The following is a 21,891-nucleotide window of genomic DNA, read 5'->3' as shown; positions in this document are numbered from 1 at the left end:
ACTATTTCTACAATCGTAGTATGATATTGTTGGAAAAACACTCGTATGTTATTTGTTAATTGGTTTATCTTTATGTGTCGCCACAAATTAGATGATTTTAGGAATGTGATTAGTTCGTCAGCAACAGTTGATCCAGGAATAGTCTGGCGAAAATTACCTGCCAACAGAATCATGGCTTCACCAAAAATATTTTCGTTGTTGGGTAAATCTTTTAAAGTCCTGTGCAGTACCTCCAGCGACTTGAATATCTGGAAAATCTTCTTTATAGCTCTTTTTTGGCGATTTTGCAGACTTTATGACTTTATGATTTGCAATTTAGGAGTCATTTCAAGGCCGAATTGCCGTTTGTTTGCCTACTAACAGGTGCCAAGTTGCCCCTATTCCCATTATAACTGGGCATTGAAAATGAGTGAAATCGGTCCAGGAATTACCTCAACCTTCATGTACTATATATGCTGATTTTCGTTATTGTATTGGACTTTATTTCAAATTGTGTGTAATAAAATTATGTACATCAATAAATTGCGAGAGTATAAAATGTTCGGTTGTCTTTCCCTACTTGTTACAAATTGTTTTGGACTATCGACACAGCCTTATACATTTGAACAATGATAAAAATATTTTAACAAAGCAACAATGACAACTTTCAAAATTTTATTATTTTTTTTCTTTTGTTGTCAATTGAAATAAAGTCATCTTCTTGTTATCTCCCTCACAATTTTTCGATATATGTATACTTACTTTCTAATCCTTCCCTGGTCTTCCATAAATATTTCAAAACTAAAATTAGCCACATCGGTTTGGCCCTTCTCGGCCGTTTTCGAGACTAACGACAAATTTGTTTGGATTTAAGACTTTTTCAAGCAATTTTTCCGTAAGAACCATCCCGGTACCTCTAAAAATATTCTAAACAAAGAATTTGCGAAAACGGTTCAGCGGTTCTCGAGTTATGCGCTTAGCAACACATTTTGCGATTCATTTTTATACTCTCGCAACAAAGTTGCTAAAGAGAGTATTATAGTTTTGTTCACATAACGGTTGTTTGTAACACCCAAAAATGAACGAGTTAGATATAGGGTTATATATACCAAAGTGATCAGGGTGAAGAGTGGAGTTCAAATCCGAATGTCTGTCTGTCCGTCCGTCCGTCCGTCCGTCTGTGCAAGCTGCAACTTGAGTAAAAATTAAGATATCTTGATGAAACTTGGCACACTTATTTCTTGGCACCATAGGAAAATTGCTTTCGAAAATGAGCAAAATCAGACCACTGCCACGCCCACAAAATGGCGAAAATCGAAAACACATAAAGTGCCATAACTAAACCATAAATAAAGCTATGGAAATAAAATTTGGTATGGAGGATCGCACTATGAAGGGGCATATGTGGATGTAATTTTTTTGTGGAAGTGGGCGTGGCCCCGCCCCCAAATAGGTATTTTGTACATATCTCGGAAACCAATAGAGCTATATAAACCAAACTTTCTGCAGTCGCTTTTTTTTAGCCACTTCTTAATACATTTCAAAAATGAAAGAAATCGGATAATAACCACGCCCACCTCCCATACAAAGGTTGGGATGAAAATTACTAAAAGTGGGTTAACTCACTAACGAAAAACGACAGAAACACTAACCTTCACAGAAAAAATGGCAGATGGAAGCTGCACTCAGATTTTTTACAAAATGGAAAATGGGCGTGGCGTCGCCCACTTATGGGTCCAAAACCATATCTCAGGAACTACTCGACCGATTTCAATGAAACTTGGTTTGTAATAGTTTACTGACATCCCAATGATATATTGTGAAAATAGGCCAAATCGCTTCACAACCACGCCTACTTCCTATATACCAGAACTTTGAAGACAATCTGAATCGCTTACATTACAATGTATAAAATAAGCACTAGTGAAGATATCGGTGCAGAACTTTGCACTAATACTATGTTTATAGTGTGGCAGCCCCATTTTAAAAATCGCCGAAATCGGACCATAGGTTTTTAAGGTCCCATATATCGAACACGAGGACCTCGGTGCTTCTAACCTAATATTAGGGTTTCCAACTTTCAATGGACTTTATACAATATTTATGATGAATATCAATGGACTTTATACAATATTTATGATGAATATGTGGGTCAAATTGTGTATCTATATATATAAAATTAAGTGGCAAAACTTCCTGTTCGTATACTCCTCCTAGACGGCTTGCCCGATTTCAATGAAATTTTCAGGGGTGATTGGGGTCTGTTTGGAGGGTGCACATAAGAAGTTTAATGTGTGTATCACGTTTTGTGCACGTTTTGCAAAAAAAAAATGATACATCCCGCTTATACAAATTCTCATGAAATAATGTTTTGCCGCACTACTGGCAGTCCTGTCAAATGCCTTCATTTGGCAGTTCATCTCAAAAATGGGCAACGCGTTTATTTCACTGCAGACAATGTACAACAGAGCGCAGCACGACCACCGGGGACAACACTAACTACCTTTTTCGAGTTGTGTGAAAACGATGAATTTGCAAGAACATTGCTATATTCCGAAATACCACAATATTTCACTGCGCCCAATCGTTCAGCGATTGATATGCTTGAATTGAAAATTGAATATTCAGCAGAAAAATGCTTATGATAAGATTATACGAGCGGTTGACAATAACGCAAGTGGATTCTGCTTTCTGGATGCGCCCGGTGGTACAGGGAAAACGTTTCTTATCTCTTTGATTCTTGCTACTGTACGGTCACAGCAGAAAATTGATCTGGCAATTGCTTCGTCAGGCATCGCTGCTACTCTACTTGATAGCGGTCGAACAGCACATTCAGCACATTGAAATTACCGTTGAACATCCAAGTCGTTGAAACACCAACGTGCAACATATCGAGGAATTCAGCAATGGCAAAAGTTGTGCGAGGAGCTGGAATAGTTCTATGGGATGAGTGCCCAATGGCTAACAAAAAGTCATTAGAAGCATTCAATAGAACAAACCAAGACCTACGCCAAAAGCAACAACTTTTTGGCGGAGCATTAGACTTATTATCCGGCGATTTTCGGCAAACTTTGCCAGTCATTCCTCGATCAACTCCTGCCGACGAAATAAACGCATGTTTAAAATCGTCAGTTTTATGGAGACATGTTCAAAGGCTGACTCTTACCGTCAACATGCGAGTCCAATTGCAAATCGATCGATCCGCAGTGGCGTTTTCGAAGCAGTTGTTGGACATTGGCTAAGGCAAAATACCAATCGATGATACCGATTTGATCACATTGCCGAACAACTTTTGTACACTTTTACAATCGAAAGAAGAATTGATTGAAAGTGTATTTCCGAATATTGTTCAACACTATCAACGCCACGATTATTTAAGTGAACACGCAATATTGGCACCTAAAAATGTACACGTCAACGAAATAAATTTTGCCATTCAAGAAAAACTGCCAGGAGAAGCTACAACATATACATCGATTGATAGCGTTTTGAATCAAGATGAAGTAGTCAATTATCCAACTGAATTCTTGAATTCTTTGGATCCCCCCGGTCTGCCACCGCATCGTTTAGTCCTGAAAGTCGGCTCACCCATTATACTTTTACGAAATCTGAAGCCACCAACTTTGTGTAATGGCACAAGGCAGCAGGTGAAGTTGTACTCTTACCACGCATTCCCATGATTCCAACGGACATGCCGTTTGAATTTAAGCGCTTGCAGTTCCCAGTACGTCTTGCCTTTGCGATGACCATCAACAAATCGCAAGGGCAAACGTTTCAAGTGTGCGGCGTCAATTTGGAAGAACCGTGCTTCTCCCACGGCCAATTATTCGTCGCATGCTCGAGAGTGGGAACACCAAGGTGCTTATTCATTTACGCGCCAGGTGGAAAAACCAAAAATGTTGTATACCAATATGTTTTATAAATAAGTAACAATTTTACAACAATAAATAAAACGCAAAGTAAAAACCCTTAAGAGTTTTAATCGATTTAGGTGTGGCGAAGCGCACAGGGTAACAGCTAGTTACATAATATAAATAAAGTTAAATAAATAAATTGCGAGAGTATAAAATGTTCGGTTACACCCGAACTTAGCCCTTCCTTACTTGTTATATTATAGATTTTTAGATTGAAGAGATTTATTGTTCTTCAAACATTTACAATGTCCATAAATATTATTACCTACGGAATATAATGGAGTATAGGAAGGCAAATGAGCTATGAACTATATGATAACAGGAACCTACTAAAGAACGATTATGCTGGCTCCTGAATATATGTAAGGTCTATAGTTCTGAAAGTAGTTCATTGAGGTACCAGTACTAGTGTACTGAAGCTTTCAAAAATTTCCAAATTCACGCTCTGACAATATGTGTTGTAACACAAAATACGTATTTCTTACTGAAAAAAAACATGCCTAATTCTGGCACTACTGAGTTGTTGTGGTTAAAAAATAATGCAACATAACAACTTTAATAACAACACATTCTTATTTCACGGTTAATTTTCTTATGCATCAGAATGAAATTTTTATACAATGTAGACGATGAAATTTGCTTTTAACTCTAATTCAAATTATATTCTAATTAACACCTCTATTTTCAATTAATATTTTAACTATGAGCTTTGTTGGATTCATTATTTGATGTTGAGATTTATTATTCAACATTTTCGATAGCACTTTGTACATATAATTGTATCTCACTTTAAAATAATAGCGAGCATTCCTTTGGGCTATGAGAACTGTAAAAAGTTTCTTGGGCCCGAACATGTAGAATGACCACCGCATTGGGAACATTTCGAAACTCAATTCGTGCAATTTTGCCATTTTCTTTGTGATACTGTCCACTATATTGATTAAGAACTGGTGATGCACACATACGATCTACATATTATAAGCATGTGAGGTACACAATGGATGTTTTACTGAGACGTAGAAGTCATATTTTATTTGTTTTGTTTCACTAACTAGAGGTATAATTAAATTTCTTTCAAACTGCGCCAATATACTCAAAATAACTATTAACTATCTATAGTTTATAGACTATGTGCTTTACCTAGAAAGAAGACTCTACAACAAGGTTCGTTTAACTCAAAACTTTAACTAAACGTCTAAAGAGCACAAATATAATAAAATTTTGAATTTTGAAATATTAAGATTTTCCACTACTATTTAATTAAGTATATTTCTTGATCGTGGAATATTAAAATAATTATTCATTTACTTGCAAACTAGTATAGCTTTGTTAGTATATGCATATGTATGTACAGTTGCGAGTATTGTAAAAGTAGTATTCCCTTGGTATGTGTATATTTAAAATATTTTTGAACTACGGAATATTCATTTCATATAAAATTATCTTCTTTAGCCCATTCATAAAATTTTCTATAACCGTCGGTTTTCAAAGTGCTAATTATAGTGAGCACTAAATTTCATATAAAATTATCTTCTTTAGCCCATTCAAAAAATTTTCTATAACCGTCGGTTTTCAAAGTACTAATTATAGTGAGCACTAAAATTGTTGTGAAGGGAAAACAAGACAAAATAGACTCGAAGTTCATGTAAAGTTCCATATATTCACCCAACAATACCTGGCTTGACTCTTGCGAATTTACAGACGACTGAGTCCAAAAATTTGTTGTACAGAGTGAAAGATTCCCACGTATAAATACAGTCCACAATATCTCAAAAAAATTTAAAATTACAGCTCTACTATTCCATTGCTCGCTGCTGTAGGTATTCGCAAGCAAAGTCAATTGACTTATAAAATAAATATTTAGATATTTCTTCGAATGTTTTTTATAGGGTCTACTTAACTACAGATACAATATGTAGACGCTAAATATGAAACCGAAATCGGTTCAATCTACGTATATAATGACTATTCTCATCATAATTTATGGCCATTATTTATTATTATGTAATTTAATCATTTGTATTGAAATTTACATACCAGACCAATTTGTTTATATTTTATATACTTTGGACTGTTAATTAGTAATGCTACAATAGCTTTTATACCATTCATGATATTATAATCATGGTAAGGTTTTCACATTTTCTTAGTATCAAAAAAAGAAGCGAGAGATCTATAAAATCGTATGTTTATTATAAATTTAGAAAGAAGAAAGAAATGTATTTATACATTTTACTTGCTCAGGATATAAGCACAGTTTTGATAGCAATATGAAAACATTCTCTCAGAGAGACCGAATTCATACGTTCGGTATAAGGGATCTAGGACCAGGAATAGTCCGATGTAATACATTTTGGAGCCAAATTAAACTATTTTGTTAAGATGTCTAAGTTAATACCTGATATATACCGTGTTTATATTAAGTATAAGGTATCTAATGATGTAAACCAACTACGCCCATTTTTGGAAAAGCGTTATAACATATCCAAATTTCTACATGTTTCAAGTATTGGTAGCATGATATGGGCAGCACGTCTGGGTGTGTTGAGTTCTCTTAAATGTTTGGGCAACACTAAGAGAACCTTTGCCTCCATTCGTTTGGCAAATTCAAGAAAGCTACAGTTTTATTCACCTAGCTGTGTATATCAGTTCTGCTGCGCCGATGCATGGACTACCCTACGTATCCCAACAGGGGATATATAAAAATATGTACATATAATTATCATCACGTCAAATAGGATCACTTGCATTGTCAGTTTTAATTATCAACTAAATGTATATACATAGTACAGATGCTACAGTATAATTAGTCACGAATTTTAAATAGTGTCAATAATCTTCTTAAAAACATTATTAATTGTAATTTATGTTTGCTATATCCAGAACATTTTGATGCAAATAAGTCGCAGTAACTTCTTGACGAATATAAAAGGGCATATAAGAAGCAAAGTTTTAGTCTGAGTGCACAACATTTTAGATTTTTCATCATGAAGCTTCTCTATCTGCTGTTACTTTTTGTGTGTCTAGTTGTTGCCGGTGAGGCTCAACGTAGAGGAGGAATCGGAGCAGGTCGCGGCAGAGGTAGTGGTCGTGGTTCTGTTGCGACCGGTCGCATAGGTGGAGGTGGAGGTAGTGGACGTGTCGGTCGCCTTGGCTAGGATTACTTCCTTTGAACACTTCTAATTAAAACTAAAATAACGGACCCCTGAAATACAAATATATTACATATATCAAAATAAATGTTTACTAAATGCTTTGATAGAGTGTTTTTTTATTTTAAGGTGCGGTGAGTAAGTATTGAATGAAAATACAGGTTTTTGAAACTTTTATTAACACTTGAGCAGCTGTCGTTTTTGTGGCTTTCAGCTACAATTATCCTTCGATTCATTGTGTCTAAAGGGAATAAAATCTATTTAGAACTTCCACAATATACTTTATGTTTCTCTTGACTACAATACGGCTTATCATTAAATAAGAATGAATTCGCCTAGACAGTCAGATTTCGGATACATAATCTATTAATGACCTTAATAAGGTGTCGGTGGCGGTGGAAATATATACTTTTAAAGGGGTTTTCAATAATAGGGCTAAGTTTTTTTTATTAAAACAAAATCGGTTTGAGATATCAATGAAATTATTTATTCCTGTGAAAGTATACTCGATGCCATTATGTATGGAACTCGATTTCCCTCCAGATCACGGTTTTAAGCATAAATCGGCCGATACTGCTGAAATTTCCCGTTTGATATTCCTACGTCATCAATCGTCTCTGGTTTGTTGCCATATATCATAGACTTGACGTAGCCCCACAAGAAATAGACTAACGGCGTCAAATCCAATTGACTGGACAATTTCGTGAGATAAAACGTTCATCAAACTTGGTCAAGTAAATCAATTGCAAAATTCGCTGTGTGGTTTGTGCCGTCATCCTGTTGTAATATTGTCCAAGTCCATATCATCCAATTCGGCCCAAAAATAATCGGTTATCATTGAGCGGTAGCGATTCTCATTAACAGTAACGTGCCAGTCTTGATCATTATTGAAGAAGTACGGCCGCCGGCCCATAAACCGCACAAAACCATAATTTGTCTCATGGAGTTCGTTGCTACTTGACCAATAACGCATATTTTGCTTATTGACCGAAGCCATTAAGTCAGAAATGCTGCTGATCAAGTGGCTACAATTATTGCTTCAATTTGATCTTGTAAGGATGTAGCCCAGGATCTTTTCGAAAATTTGCCACAACGTATGAGAGACTGATTTGGGTCTTCCTCAATTGATGCGCTAGCGGCAGCAATATTAACACTGACACAAGAACATTTTGTACTGTTCCCTTTTTATCCCTTTATATTGGATACCGAGGCTTTTCATAGCTTCGCAATAAGAGTTAAGCTTCGATGAGCTGACTTGCCGATTTCTATATTAATAACCTCCCAAAAAATAGATTTGGTTTCATAGCTCATTGTGTATATCAATGGAGTAAAAGTAGGTTGCAAAACTGTGACTTTTGGCTCTCTTTGGATCACGTTTGGTTGAGATTCTAAGATAATAGATATAAGCTGCCACAGAACGCCAAAAATGTAGGTTTGTCAATTAATATAACTTCTAATAAGTCAGTTCCTTTGTTCTAAGATTTTGAAAGTATATATATGTACACTCATGGACAAAATAATAGGTGTTTAGGTAGTTTTTACTTAACATCTTTAAAATTATTATATTTAAAAGAATTTAGTCTTAGTTAGATTAATGTTTTACGTAATTCAACCGAAATATATCTAAAAAAATTTAAAAACGTAATTTTTACATAATTACAAATACCATTGGTCAAAATAATTGGTGTAAAAATAAAAACAACAAGGAAGGGCTAAGTTCGGGTGTAACCGAAATTTATTTATTTAACTTTATTTATATTATATAATACACAATTTGACCCACATATTGAAAGTTGGAAACCATAATATTAGGTTAGAAGCACAGAGGTCCTCGTGTTCGATATATGGGGCCTTAAAAACCTATGTTCCGATTTCGGTGATTTTTAGAATGGGGCTGCCACACTATAAACGTAGTATTTGTGCAAAGTTCTGCACCGATATCTTCACTAGTGCTTACTTTATATATTGTAATGTAAACGATTCAGATCGTCTTCAAAGTTCTGGTATATAGGAAGAAGGCGTGGTTGTGAAGCGATTTGGCCAATTTTCACAACATATCATTGGGATGTAAGGAAACTATTACAAAAAGAGTTTCATTGAAATCGGTAGAGTAGTTCCTGAGATATGGTTTTGGACCCATAAGTGGGCGACGCCACTCCCATTTTCCATTTTGTAAAAAAATCTGAGTGCAACTTTCATCTACCATTTCTTGTGTAAATTTCAACCTAACTTTTGTATGGGAGGTGGGCGTGGTTATGATCCGATTTCTTTAATTTTTGGACTGTATTAGGAAGTGGCTAAAAGAAACGACTGCAGAAAGTTTGGATTATATAGCTCTATTGGTTTGCCAGATATGTACAAAGAACTTAGTAGGGGGCAGGCCACGCCCACTTCCACAAAAAAATTACATCCAAATATGCCCCTTCATAGTGCAATCCTTCATACCAAATTTTATTTCTATAGCTTTATTTATGGCACTTTATGTGTTTTCGGTTTTCGCCATTTTGTTGGCGTGGCAGTGGCCCGATTTTGCTCATTTTCGAAAGCAACCTTCCTATGGTGCCAAGAAATAAGTGTGCCAAGTTTCATCAATATCTTAATTTTTACTCAAGTTACAGCTTGCACAGACGGACGGACGGACAGACAGACATTCGGATTTGAACTCCACTCTTCACCCTGATCACTTTGGTATATATAACCCTAAATCTAACACCTTTAGTTTTGGGTGTTACAAATAACCGTTATGTGAACAAAACTGTAATACTCTCTTTAGCAACATTTGTTGCGAGAGTATAAAAAATTGAAGTTTGGTCTATGGGTTTTTAATAATCAGTATCCATGGTTTTTAATCAGTTTTCCGATTCTATTCGTCATGGATCGTATTAATTTTTGGTAGTTGTTCAATGAGCTAGTCCCTTTGCTTCTAATTTACAAATGGAATGTCTGCCAATCTTCTCTTAAGTCCACTCCACAAGCTCTCAATCAAGTTTAGATAAGAGGATTTAATAGGTCATTACATACAGTTCACATTTGCACCAATGAACCACTCATATACCAACAATGATCCGGGTTTCAGGTTGTTAAATTATTGATAACACCATCTCAAGGGCATGTAATTTTCAGAACATGATAGCATAACATTTTGCAAAATATCCCAGTACTCAATATCGATCATTATATCCTTTATCCTAAATAACGGACCAACACCTTCAAAGATGAAGCATCCCTACACCATTATGTTTCCGCCCCCATGATTAATTTTCTTTGTGGTGTTTCTACCATCGTTTCCATAATTATTAATGTTAACTTTAATCCTAGATAAAATATTTCACCTCAAATCAAATTGTGTTCAGCGACAAAAACTTTCCTCTTCTGTATAACAATCTTCCGTAGAAGTATATTGTTTTACTTTGAGTCCTTGTATTCACTAATGGATGCCAAATTGTCCGCGAGCTAATTTTTAGTCCAACTTATCGTCAAGACACAAAAGGGTCCTTTCTTGCTATGAGAAGATCATCGATCATGTCTGTATTTCTTGGACGACAAGGGATTGCTTTTTAATTCTTTTGCTTTATAGCATTAGTTATAAAGTTTTACGATTGCCCTAACATACTGAGAGTGAATCTGTGCGTTTTTCATTCTTCTCGCAATCTTTTACCAATATATGCTCTACATCGGTACAGTGGCTTCTAGGACACATTCTGAATAATTTCTTCTTTTCAATTTATGGTGTTCAAAGAAAGATAAAATTCCAAATACACCAATGCTATATTGATATTGTAAATAGTCGAAATACTTGTACTTACACCTATTTTATTGGCCAAACAAATTTAATGAAACATTGATAAGTAATGTCCAAAATGCAAAATTTACAAATGAATAATGCAGTTTGTTTATAAAACTACCATACTTTTTTCCCTTCATCATAAAATTATATCAGTATCAAAGAAGAAACAGTTACAATAGAATTTGGAAAAAAACAGTAACAGCTTTGCGTACACTTATTATTTTGTCCATAAGTGTATTTCTGTATTTCTGTATTTCAGTTTTCATTACTTCTTAGAAATTTCCAATCAGCTATTTAGATGATATTGGAAATTTTATATACCAATGCGATTGTTTTTTAATTATTATGTATAATAGTAAGACATTAAAATATACATGCATACATATAAAAATAAAACTGATTGCAAATGATGTTTCATCCGGCAATCTACAATAGGGAAAATACGTAAAAACGATTAAAACGGACCTTACCTATACGACAACATAATTTATAGTGGGCAAATATGTTCGTTATTGTTGCTGTATACTCTTTATATTTACAGCATTTATATAGTCCGAAAGTTTTTTTGTTATTGTTATTGGGCAGCGATTTCATAGAACCGCATATCGCCTTGAGTATAAAAACCCAATAAAATTGACTTATTTTACTTCAAGTCGTTCAGTATGAAGTTCTTCGCTGCACTGTTGCTGTTGATGTGTTTGGTTGTTGCGTGTCAAGCGCAAGGGGGAGGCGGTGGTGGCGGCCGATATGGTGGAGGTGGTGGTGGACCATATGGTGGCAGCGGTGGTCCCTATGGTGGTGGTGGCGGTGGACGCTATGGAGGTGGTGGCGGAGGTTCTTATGGTGGTGGCGGCGGTGGACCTTATAGTGGAGGTGGTGGAGGTCGTAGCGGTGGCAGAGGAGGTCGTGCCAGTGGCGGTGGTGGTCGGTATGGTGGAGGAGGTGGTGGTGGTGGCTACTAACGTTAAATACGCTGGAATCGGAAAACATGTATACTTTTACATCAAGAAATATTAAAAAAATATCAAAAATTGTTAATTAATTGTATCATTATTTAGTTCAATTTTTATTTAGATCTAATTTCAAATTATTCTTCTTATGTATAAAAATATTATATACTAGAAGACCCGGCCACACGTTTTTGTGGCAAGGTATACATGAAATTAAGTTGGTCCAATCTTGGCTTGACATGATGACAACTCACACTACTTTTAATTGCAAAGTGAGTGTTGATAGTTCAGGCAATTTTAAATAGTTTAGGATAATTGACTACGTCATCCTGGTTTGTAGCTGTGTCAACTCTCTTGGACCGAAATTCTAAATTGTCGCATTATGATCATCGATATATTTTTTTACCACCAATATAGGTCATTCAATCAGTCATTTATGGGTATTAAATTGAGGTTTCATGTCAGGAAAACTTCTCTTTCGAGTAAATGAAGTGACAGAAATCTGTTGGAAATGCTATTAATCTATCGAGGTGTCAACTGCGACCCTACCATTTCCAACGGTACAACCCCAATTTGATATTGTTGCAAAAACACTCATATGTTAGCATGCGATTAGCCCGTCAGTAACAGTTGATCCAGGAATAATTGGAAGAGTCTGGCGTAAATCACCATAAACGTTCATCGGCAATCAAGATCTTTAAAAGTCCTGTGCAGTACCTCCAGCGACTTCTTGAATATTTGGAAAATCTTCGTTATAGCGCAATTTTTAGCGATTTTGCCGACTGGTGTTTCGTTCATTTGCAATTTAGGAGTAATTTCAAGGCCGAATGTGCCGTTTGTTTGCCTACTAACAGGTGCCAAGATACCCCTATTCCCAAAATGAGTAAAATTGGTTCTGGAATTACATCAGCCCTCATATTCTATATATGATGATTTTCTATTGGACGTTATGCCGAATATATAGGTCAAATTGTGTGTTATCTTAATAAAACTATATCAATAAATAGCGAGAGTATAAAATATTCGGTTGGACCCGAACTTAGCCTTTTCTTAGCTGTTACAAATTATTTTGGGCAAACGATACAACCTTATACAATTGAACAATAACAAAAATATTTTAACAAAGCAACAATGACAACCTTCAAAATATTATTTTTTTGTTTTCTCTTTTTATATTTTTCTTGTCAACTCGAATAAAATTCTCTTATTATTATCTTCCTTGCAATTTTTCCATATTTACTCACTTTCTAATCTTTTTATGGCCTTCCACGAATATTTCAAGACTAAAATTAGCCAGATCGGTTTGGCCGTTCTCGACTTTTTGCGAGACTAACGAACAGCAATTCATTTATATATTATATTTATGTAACTGTAAATTAGAAGTAAAACAAAATGTTAATTATTAATATCTCCTAACTAAATTTCATCAAAATCCGTTCAGCCGTTTAGGCTTGATAGAGCAAAACTCCCAGCAAAAACCATAAAAAATCACTAACTCAATTCAGTTTTCTGCCTACTTCCTACCCCCTAAGTACGATGACGTGATCTTTTTGATTTTATATCCGGTTTTAGGTAACCATCTATTACCTTACTAAATTTCATCAAAATCCGTTCAGCCGTTTAGACGTGAAAGAGCAAAAGTCCCAAAAAAAAACGACTAAAAATCACTAACTTAATTTAGTTATCTGCCTACTGCCTACCCCCTAAGAACCATGGCAGGATTATTTATAGCCTATGACCATTTCTAGGTTATCATCTATCACCATACCAAATTTCATCAAAATCCGTTCAGCCGTTTAGGCGTGAAAGAGTAACAGACAGACAGAGTTATTTTCGCATTTATAATATTATAATATAATATGGATTCTTGCATATGTATAAAAATACATTCTTGTAAATGTATATAATTATATCTTAGTCTAATTAAAACACGATTTTCTAGTGCAAGGATCTCACTATAGAAATGAAAAAACCTATGTAAACTATAACAAACCTACAATAAAATTTTTGACATGAAGAAGCTACTTCTGGAATCCTTCAGCAGTGCTCAGATGGGTTAAAACTTGTAGTGGATACTTTCCATATTTCGTTGAAATCTGAACTATAAATGTGAGGGAAGCTGTGACAAACACGTAGTGCAACTTATGTGAACTAAAAGTTTATCTAGTTAGTTGTCGGTTTTTTCACACTATTAAGGGGAGAAGCAGTTTTTATTTTAAACCAATACAAAGGGCCAATGTGCAGAGGAGAGAAATAATTGACTGACCAAAAAAAAAAGAATCACATTTTATTTTTCATTAAATTAACACATCTATTTTCTAAGCACCTCTCAGTTATAAAATATATCCGATTAATTATCTGATGTTTGATTACCTCTTCGATATTAGTCTGTAATCCTGTCGAAGTTTTCGTAGTAAATTGTTGATTGTCGCCATTTTTTAACGAAATTCGCTATTATTATTAACATATTTGCCATCGTAGGCTATATACCGATCTTGAAACTATTCGATATCACTTTGAGGTTCTAAGGATATTCATTTTGATTCAAAATGGATATCGGCCTTAGCGGTTTAATCTTAATTTTTGAAAAATTGAAAAAAAAAAAATCCACCGTCCTTTTTCTATCGATCTGAGAACAATAAAAGGCGTCTTTGCTGTCACTGGATCTAATAAAGTTTTTCTGGTATATTGGAATTTATATTTTGTGTCATTTATTTCACTAAACCAAGTTGTCACCAAATAAAACTGTTTTATATTAAAAGCTGCTAGTAACTCCGAACTTTAACTTAACGTTAAGACAACTCAAATATAATAAAACTTGAAATATGTAGTTAAAGTTTCCATTCCTATCAACTCATAATACGTTGTATTGATTCTATTATTGAAGTGTAATTGCATATTGAAATAATTATTAAATTAATTGCAAACTAACATACGTCTGTACAGCTGCGAGCATTGTAAAAATAGTGTTCACTTGGTATTTGCAATATAGTTTATATTTTGTAAATTACGGAAAATTTATTTCATTTTACAATGTTCCCCATGCACAGCGCAAGCTCACTCCTTTGGGTTTGTTTTGCATATAATGGTATAGGATTAATATAATGGATGCAATCTATTATAGATTATTATGTAAATGTGAAGATCAGATGGAGACAAATGCCACTCAAATGCCTTGGTAAAATGATATAAAGTCGAAGTGAATTGACAAAATTGTGCTTTCGGGCCACTGAAATTGAGATTATGGCATACTCAAATTTAAAGTTATACTAATTACCCACTACTATTTCAATGATATGTAGCTGTATGTATTCGCAAGCAAACCTATTGTCTCAATGAAAGTAATATTTGAATATCAACCTACTATTTAAATGTAGAATCCCTATATAGGCAAACGAAATCAGTTCAATTTACGTATATAATAATTTTTCTCATCATATTTTCTGGCTATAATTTCCTAGTAGAGTAATTTGATAATTTGTATGGAAAAGTACACACCTAATTAAATTGTTTTTTTGATTTGTATTTAAAATAACATTGTACTTAATATTAGATTAGTTACTTACCTATACTAGGGATATTTGAAGACACGTATTTATACTCCCGCAACAAAGTTGCTTTGAGAGTATCATAGTTTTGTTCACATAACGGATGTTTGTAAGTCATAAAACTCAACGAGTTAGATATAGGGTTATCTATACCAAAATGATCACGATGACGAGACGAGTTGAAATCCGGATGTCTGTCTGTCCGTCGTGCAACCATCTTGACGAAACTTGGTACACATGTGCCTTGGGACTGTGGAAGGGCTGCTATTGAAGTTGAGTCATATTTTTTGGTCATAAAAACGGACTTGGCCTCGCCTCAAATATGTTGTTTGTATATATCTCGCAACCCAATAAAGCTATATACACCAACCTTTCTGTAGTCACTTATCCCATTACACTCCACAAAAACTGAAATCGGATAATAACCACGCCCACCCCCCATACAAAAGTTATGTCGAAAATTACTATGAGTACGTTAACTCACTAACGGAAAATATGAGAAATTTTTCACATGAAAGGACAGAATAAAGCTGCACTCAGATTCTTTTTTTTAAGTAGAAAACTGGCGTGACTTGAATTTCATCTGATTCCTTCACTTTATAATATATATTAGAAATCAAAGAATATAGCGGAATAAAACTTTACACAAATATGGAGCTGTGGCACCATTTGTGGAAAAATTGTTAAATCGGACTATAACTTTTCTTTCATAAAGCTGCATTCAGATTTTTTTAAAGTGAAAAATGAGTGTGTGTGTCCATCTGATTCCATCACTTTATAATGTATATATTAGAAACCCATGAAATAGGGGAATAAATATAAATTTTCAAGGCACGGATATCGAACAGGAAGAATTCAATGACTAAGGGTAATTTTTCACAGAAAATATCGGTAAACATTTCAGGTATTTTAATGTAATTCAGAGAGAATCTCTTCTTCTAATAGTGTGTCTCTGTGTCAGAAATAGTTAAAATCGGATCATAACTTCCCCTAGTTCGCACGTACCTAATTATAGGTTTTTAAATACGGTGGGCTTGTGAGTTATCTAGCAAAATTATGTTAGCGTATTGTTTTGGATATAGTGGTGGTGAAAATGAGTGAATCGGTTCAGGAATTACCTTAGCCCTCATATACTAAATATATAATGATTTTCGTTATTCTATTGAACTTTATGCCGAATATATGGGCCAAATTATATTACCTTAATAAAATTACATCAATAAATTCAGAGAGTAGAAAATGTTCGTTTGCACCCGAACTTAGCCTTTCCTTACATGTGTTACTTATTTTTATGACGTTTAAAATGATAATGTACCAGATTTATTAATATCGATGGAATAGCAATAATTCGCGAACAAATTATAATGACAATGATACACCCTGTACTACAATATCTTTTAAAGATCTCACAAACCTCATTATCTCACCTCAGCAACATATTGTTCAAGAGTATTATGGTCCTTGTAATTTTTCGAAGTGATATACAAATTAATATTCTAAGAACAAAATTTTGAAAGACCGGTATATACAGTATATAGTCAAAAAGAAGAAAGGAAATAAAAATATGCATGTTACTACATGGGTCCTTTCCCAAAGTATAAACCAATTGAACACAGTTTTGATAGCGAGATACTAGATTATATTTTCACAAAACTCTATTAAAAACTCAAAATGAAGGATAATGGAACGAAGCAATGTTAACTAGTTTGTTTAAAATTTCTGTGATAACTACTGAAATATACGGTGTTAATATTTAGCATACGTGATATAAAATTGGTAGGTAGGGAAAATGGATGTCGTACGACGCACATAGACCTTTAGCAGGCCTATTGTGACTCCGCCCCACACTACTTTGTCCTCTACATAAGAACCATCCTCTAAATAAAGTTTTGAATTTTTAGAAGTTTTATAAGTGCAACTTCGGAGACATCGCCAAGACCGATCGTTTTTGCAACAGAGTTGCCACATATTTGAATTTTTCTATATCTTCTACCTTATAAGTTATTTAATATAAAGTAAATCATAAACTGATGAGGTTCCAAATGGCATTCTAGACATCCTTACTTACAACAACAAACTTTCTATTTGTATAAAAAGTCTATATAAACACATATAATTGACGTACTTCCTCATACAAAGCATCCGTAGAGACTAAAATAAGTCAATCAAATCTATTAGAAGCATATAACCCCAACACCTGAGTATTGCCAGTTTAAATTAATAATTACATGTTTCTGTACTATGATGCTGTGGTGTAATTAGTCACGAATTTTAAATACGCAATTTATGCTTGTTATCTCCGGAAAATTTCGATGCAGATAAGTCGGAGTAACGTTTTTGACTAGTATAAAAGGGCGTATAAGAAGCGAAGTTCTTGTCAGATTTTTCATTATGAAGCTTGTCTATCTGCTGTTTCTTTTGGTGTGTCTAGTTGTTGCCGGTGAGGCTCAACGTAGAGGAGGTATGGGTGGAGGTATGGGCAGAGTTGGTGGACGTGGTTCTGTTGGAGGCGGTCGCATAGGTGGAGGTGGTGGACGGATCGGAGGCCGCATGGGCTAGGATGAATTGCATTAAACGCTTCTAATTAAAAAAAGTAACGGACCCCCGAAATACAAATATATTACTTATATCTAAATAAATGTTTATTAAATGCTTTCACAGAGTGCTTTTTTATTGTATGATACGATGAGTAAGTATTGAAAGAAAAAAAATGTTTTAAAAATATTTAAGAATAATTGTGCAGCCGTAGTTTTTGTGGTTTTCAAATACGAGGGTCATAAATTTTGTGCTTCACTTAGGTTCATTAAATAAATGCGCAAAACCCGATAAACTAACAGTATTCTATAGAAAAACTTATTCACCCAGTATACTACCATTCCACAGCCAGCTTTACTAACTCACAAAGAAACTTGAAACCTCGAAATGATAGACCAAACAGTATCAGGTATTGAAAACAAAGTATGAGAGGCATCAAAGCGACCTAAATTCAATGGTAACTCAAAGTCAAAAGTAAAAAAAAGCTGCACAGTATTATTTATAACTAAATTTTCATAATTATTTTAAAACAAAATATTTTTTATTTAATCTGTTCAAAACATCCTCTGGCTCAGCACCATAATTTGTCTAAACTGTAAAGAACTCTTTCAAATCATTTTAAATTGTTTTATTTTTAAACAATATAATTTCAAATGTATTAGCATTTCGGTGGTCCGTAATTTCTACTAGAAGTGTTCAAACGACTTAACCATGGACGAACAGAAGTACTTTTGGTGACACTCTGGGCCTCACAACATTGCTATGTGTATTATTTTTCAAAACACCATCCAGATCCGTTACCAAAGGTTCTTCACTTTGAGCACTTTGAAGCTTATCGGCAAAAACTAGATACACAAAAAGAAGTAGCAGATAGATAAGATTCATGTTGACAAATCTTAGGTACTGTGCTGTCACACTATAATTCCGTCCTTGTATACCTTTTAAGAACCTTATGATAACGAAATTTTCCAGAAATGAATGACAGGCACGAAAAATGTCGCAGAAAGTAAGATTAAAAACAAACATGTTAACTAATTTATTCAGACAGGTAAAACCAGAGGAATTTATAAGGAGGTGTGCACATGATTTTTTTATATAATAAACAAATATATTTTATGTAAATAAAAGCAATATCTTGAGAGCGAGGAATAGAATAAACAACTGAAATAAAGAAAATAGATTGGAATAATAAGCATCCATATCGATAAAATTAGGTAAATTAGGTCACTCTTGTATATTAATAAATGCAATTTGATATTGTTTTTGCTTTTACATGCAAATCTTAAAAAAATATATAATCTTTATAGATTATGCCACATATTGATCTATGTTTATACAAATGTTCCAATGTTTCAAAATAAAAAGTAGTGTCCTTAATTACGTGACCATCAGTGTGTATGCTTAAATTCATCCAGATAGACCGGTATACAATATGCTAAGAGATATGTACTCATAAAATTTTGTTGAATTATCTCTCATACAGACCGTTATACGAGTATAAAGAATAATGGGTAGAGACAGATATGCCGATTCCGTTCATTTACAAAAGCAGCCTTGTTAATAACATTGTGCAGTATTTTCATTGCAGTATACTTCTTCTAGCCTCCAGATACCGAATATGACGACTTCCATGACTCCGACTAACAATATTACGAAAATATCGAATCTGACAAATTATTGCATAAATAATTTCTCTGTACCTCATAAAGCTAATTAAATAATTTTTATACTCTCGCAACAAAAGTTGCTAAAGAGAGTATTATAGTTTTGTTCACATAACGGTTGTTTGTAACACCCAAAACTTAACGCGTTAGATAAATGAGTTATATATACCAAAGTGATCAGGGTGAAGAGTGGAGTTCAAATCCGAATGTCTGTCTGTCCGTCCGTCTGTCCGTCTGTGCAAGCTGTAACTTGAGTAAAAATTAAGATATCTTGATGAAACTTGGCACACTTATTTCTTGGCACCATAGGAAGGTTCCTTTCGTAACCTGAGCAAAATCGGACCACTGCCACGCCCACAAAATGGCGAAAACCGAAAACACATAAAGTGCCATAACTAAGCCATAAATAAAGCTATAGAAATAAAATTTGGTATGAAGGATTGCACTATGAAGGGGCATATTTGGATGTAATTTTTTTGTGGAAGTGGGCGTGGCCCCGCCCCCTACTAAGTTTTTTGTACATATCTGGCAAACCAATAGAGCTATATAATCCAAACTTTCTGCAGTCGTTTTTTTTTTGCCACTTCCTAATACAGTCCAAAAATGAAAGAAATCGGATCATAACCCACCTCCCATACAAAAGTTAGGTTGACAATTACTAAAAGTCGGTTAACTCACTAACGAAAAACGTCAGAAACACTAAATTTCATATAAGAAGTGACAGATGAAAGCTTCACAAAATGGAAAATGGGCGTGGCGTCGCACACTTATGGGTCAAAAACCATATCTCAGGAACTACTCGACCGATTTCAATGAAACTTTGTTTGTAATAGTTTCCTTACATCCCAATGATATGTTGTGAAAATAGGCCAAATCGCTTCACAACCACGCCTACTTCCTATATACCAGAACTTTGAAGACGATCTAAATCGTTAACTTTACAATATATAAAGTAAGCACTAGTGAAGATATCGGTGCAGAACTTTGCACAAATACTATGTTAATACTGTGGCAGCCCCATTCTAAAAATCGCCGAAATTGGACCATAGGTTTTTAAGGCCCCATATATCGAACACGAGGTGTCAATATATATGACGAATATGTGGGTCAAATTGTGTATTATATAATATAAATAAAGTTAAATAAATAAATTGCGAGAGTATAAAATGTTCAGTTACATCCGAACTTAGCCCTTCCTTACTTGTCTAGGTTGCCATTATACCGCAATGCAGTTATGTAGAAATATGTTATTGAATATATTTTAGTTTAATAGTACAAATAATTAAAATCGATCCTGACGTACCCTCAATATACCTAATATAATAATTTTTCCTGCTTTTACAATGACATACATACTATGTATATAAATTATATACGGGTCCAAGATATCATATTCATATGCATCAAATCTAAATGTGGAAGCTGTAATGTTGTTTCTTGTGAAAATTTATAAAACCTGTGCTCATTTTCACCATCTTTGAATTGTTGAACAAAATATTTTGCTTTCATTTAGATTATGCTGTTAGACCCTAATTGTACTTACAATATAAGTATGTACATATAATAAATAATATGATTCGGTTAAGTCATGCATTGCATATCATACAATAAATCAACCGAATCTGCCGAAACAAAAAAAAATACACAGAACCTATTTAAAAAACTATGTCTAATTAGACATTTTATGTTTATTTATTAAGCAGTAAAATAGAAAAATTCAAAGATAACAGCTTTTGCATGTGAGATATATAATATCTATACCAAGATACCCTGCAGTCAATTGATTAGCTACACATTTCTTTACATCAAGCTTATATTTAGTTTGGGATTTGATAAAAGCTCTATGAGTGGATTGAGATTAACAGAATATCTTCAATATAAGAACAATCTCCGATTATTAACGTTTATCTTAATGTCTCATCCAACAACATTCATTTAACATCGAAGTAATTAGAAGTGAGTGAATTTCTCAAAGTAAGAAAGATAAGTATTTCAAATAAAATACAGTCATGTTCGATTCGCCATGTATCTGCTCAATGCAATTGAGTTTTGCTCTCTTGTAAAAATATGTAGGTGGAAAGCAAAGCTATCAAGTTAACTTGAATATGTAGAGTATGAGAATAGCTGCCTTTCATTCCCAATTTCTCTGCTCATATCTTTGCGCTTGTCAAAAATTTACATTTGAAAGAAACAACAACGTTTTTGAATTGAATTTAATACCAGATAGTATGCGGATACCTCATTAAAGCAGGAAAATCCCTATCTTCAGTGGTACTATGTTGTGTTTAAAATATTTTAGGTGACTCTAACCAATGTGAATGGTTCAAATGACAAATTATTGTGAAAAATATCAGAGGACCTG

At 34.1% G+C, this 21,891-nt stretch overlaps 1 protein-coding gene across 1 annotated transcript; it reads left to right on the top strand.

The window, feature by feature from the left end:
- The first annotated feature begins 11,494 nt into the window (after positions 1-11,494).
- LOC114804339 (uncharacterized) lies at positions 11,495-11,794 on the top strand. The gene has a single exon (XM_054231067.1). It carries the CDS (start codon positions 11,495-11,497, stop codon positions 11,792-11,794), a length of 300 nt encoding a protein of 99 aa, XP_054087042.1.
- The last annotated feature ends 10,097 nt before the right edge of the window (positions 11,795-21,891 follow it).

The sequence above is a fragment of the Zeugodacus cucurbitae genome, chromosome 5 (assembly GCF_028554725.1).
Source record: "Zeugodacus cucurbitae isolate PBARC_wt_2022May chromosome 5, idZeuCucr1.2, whole genome shotgun sequence".
Lineage (NCBI taxonomy): Eukaryota > Metazoa > Arthropoda > Insecta > Diptera > Tephritidae > Zeugodacus > Zeugodacus cucurbitae.
This window is presented reverse-complemented; position numbering and strand designations above follow the sequence as displayed.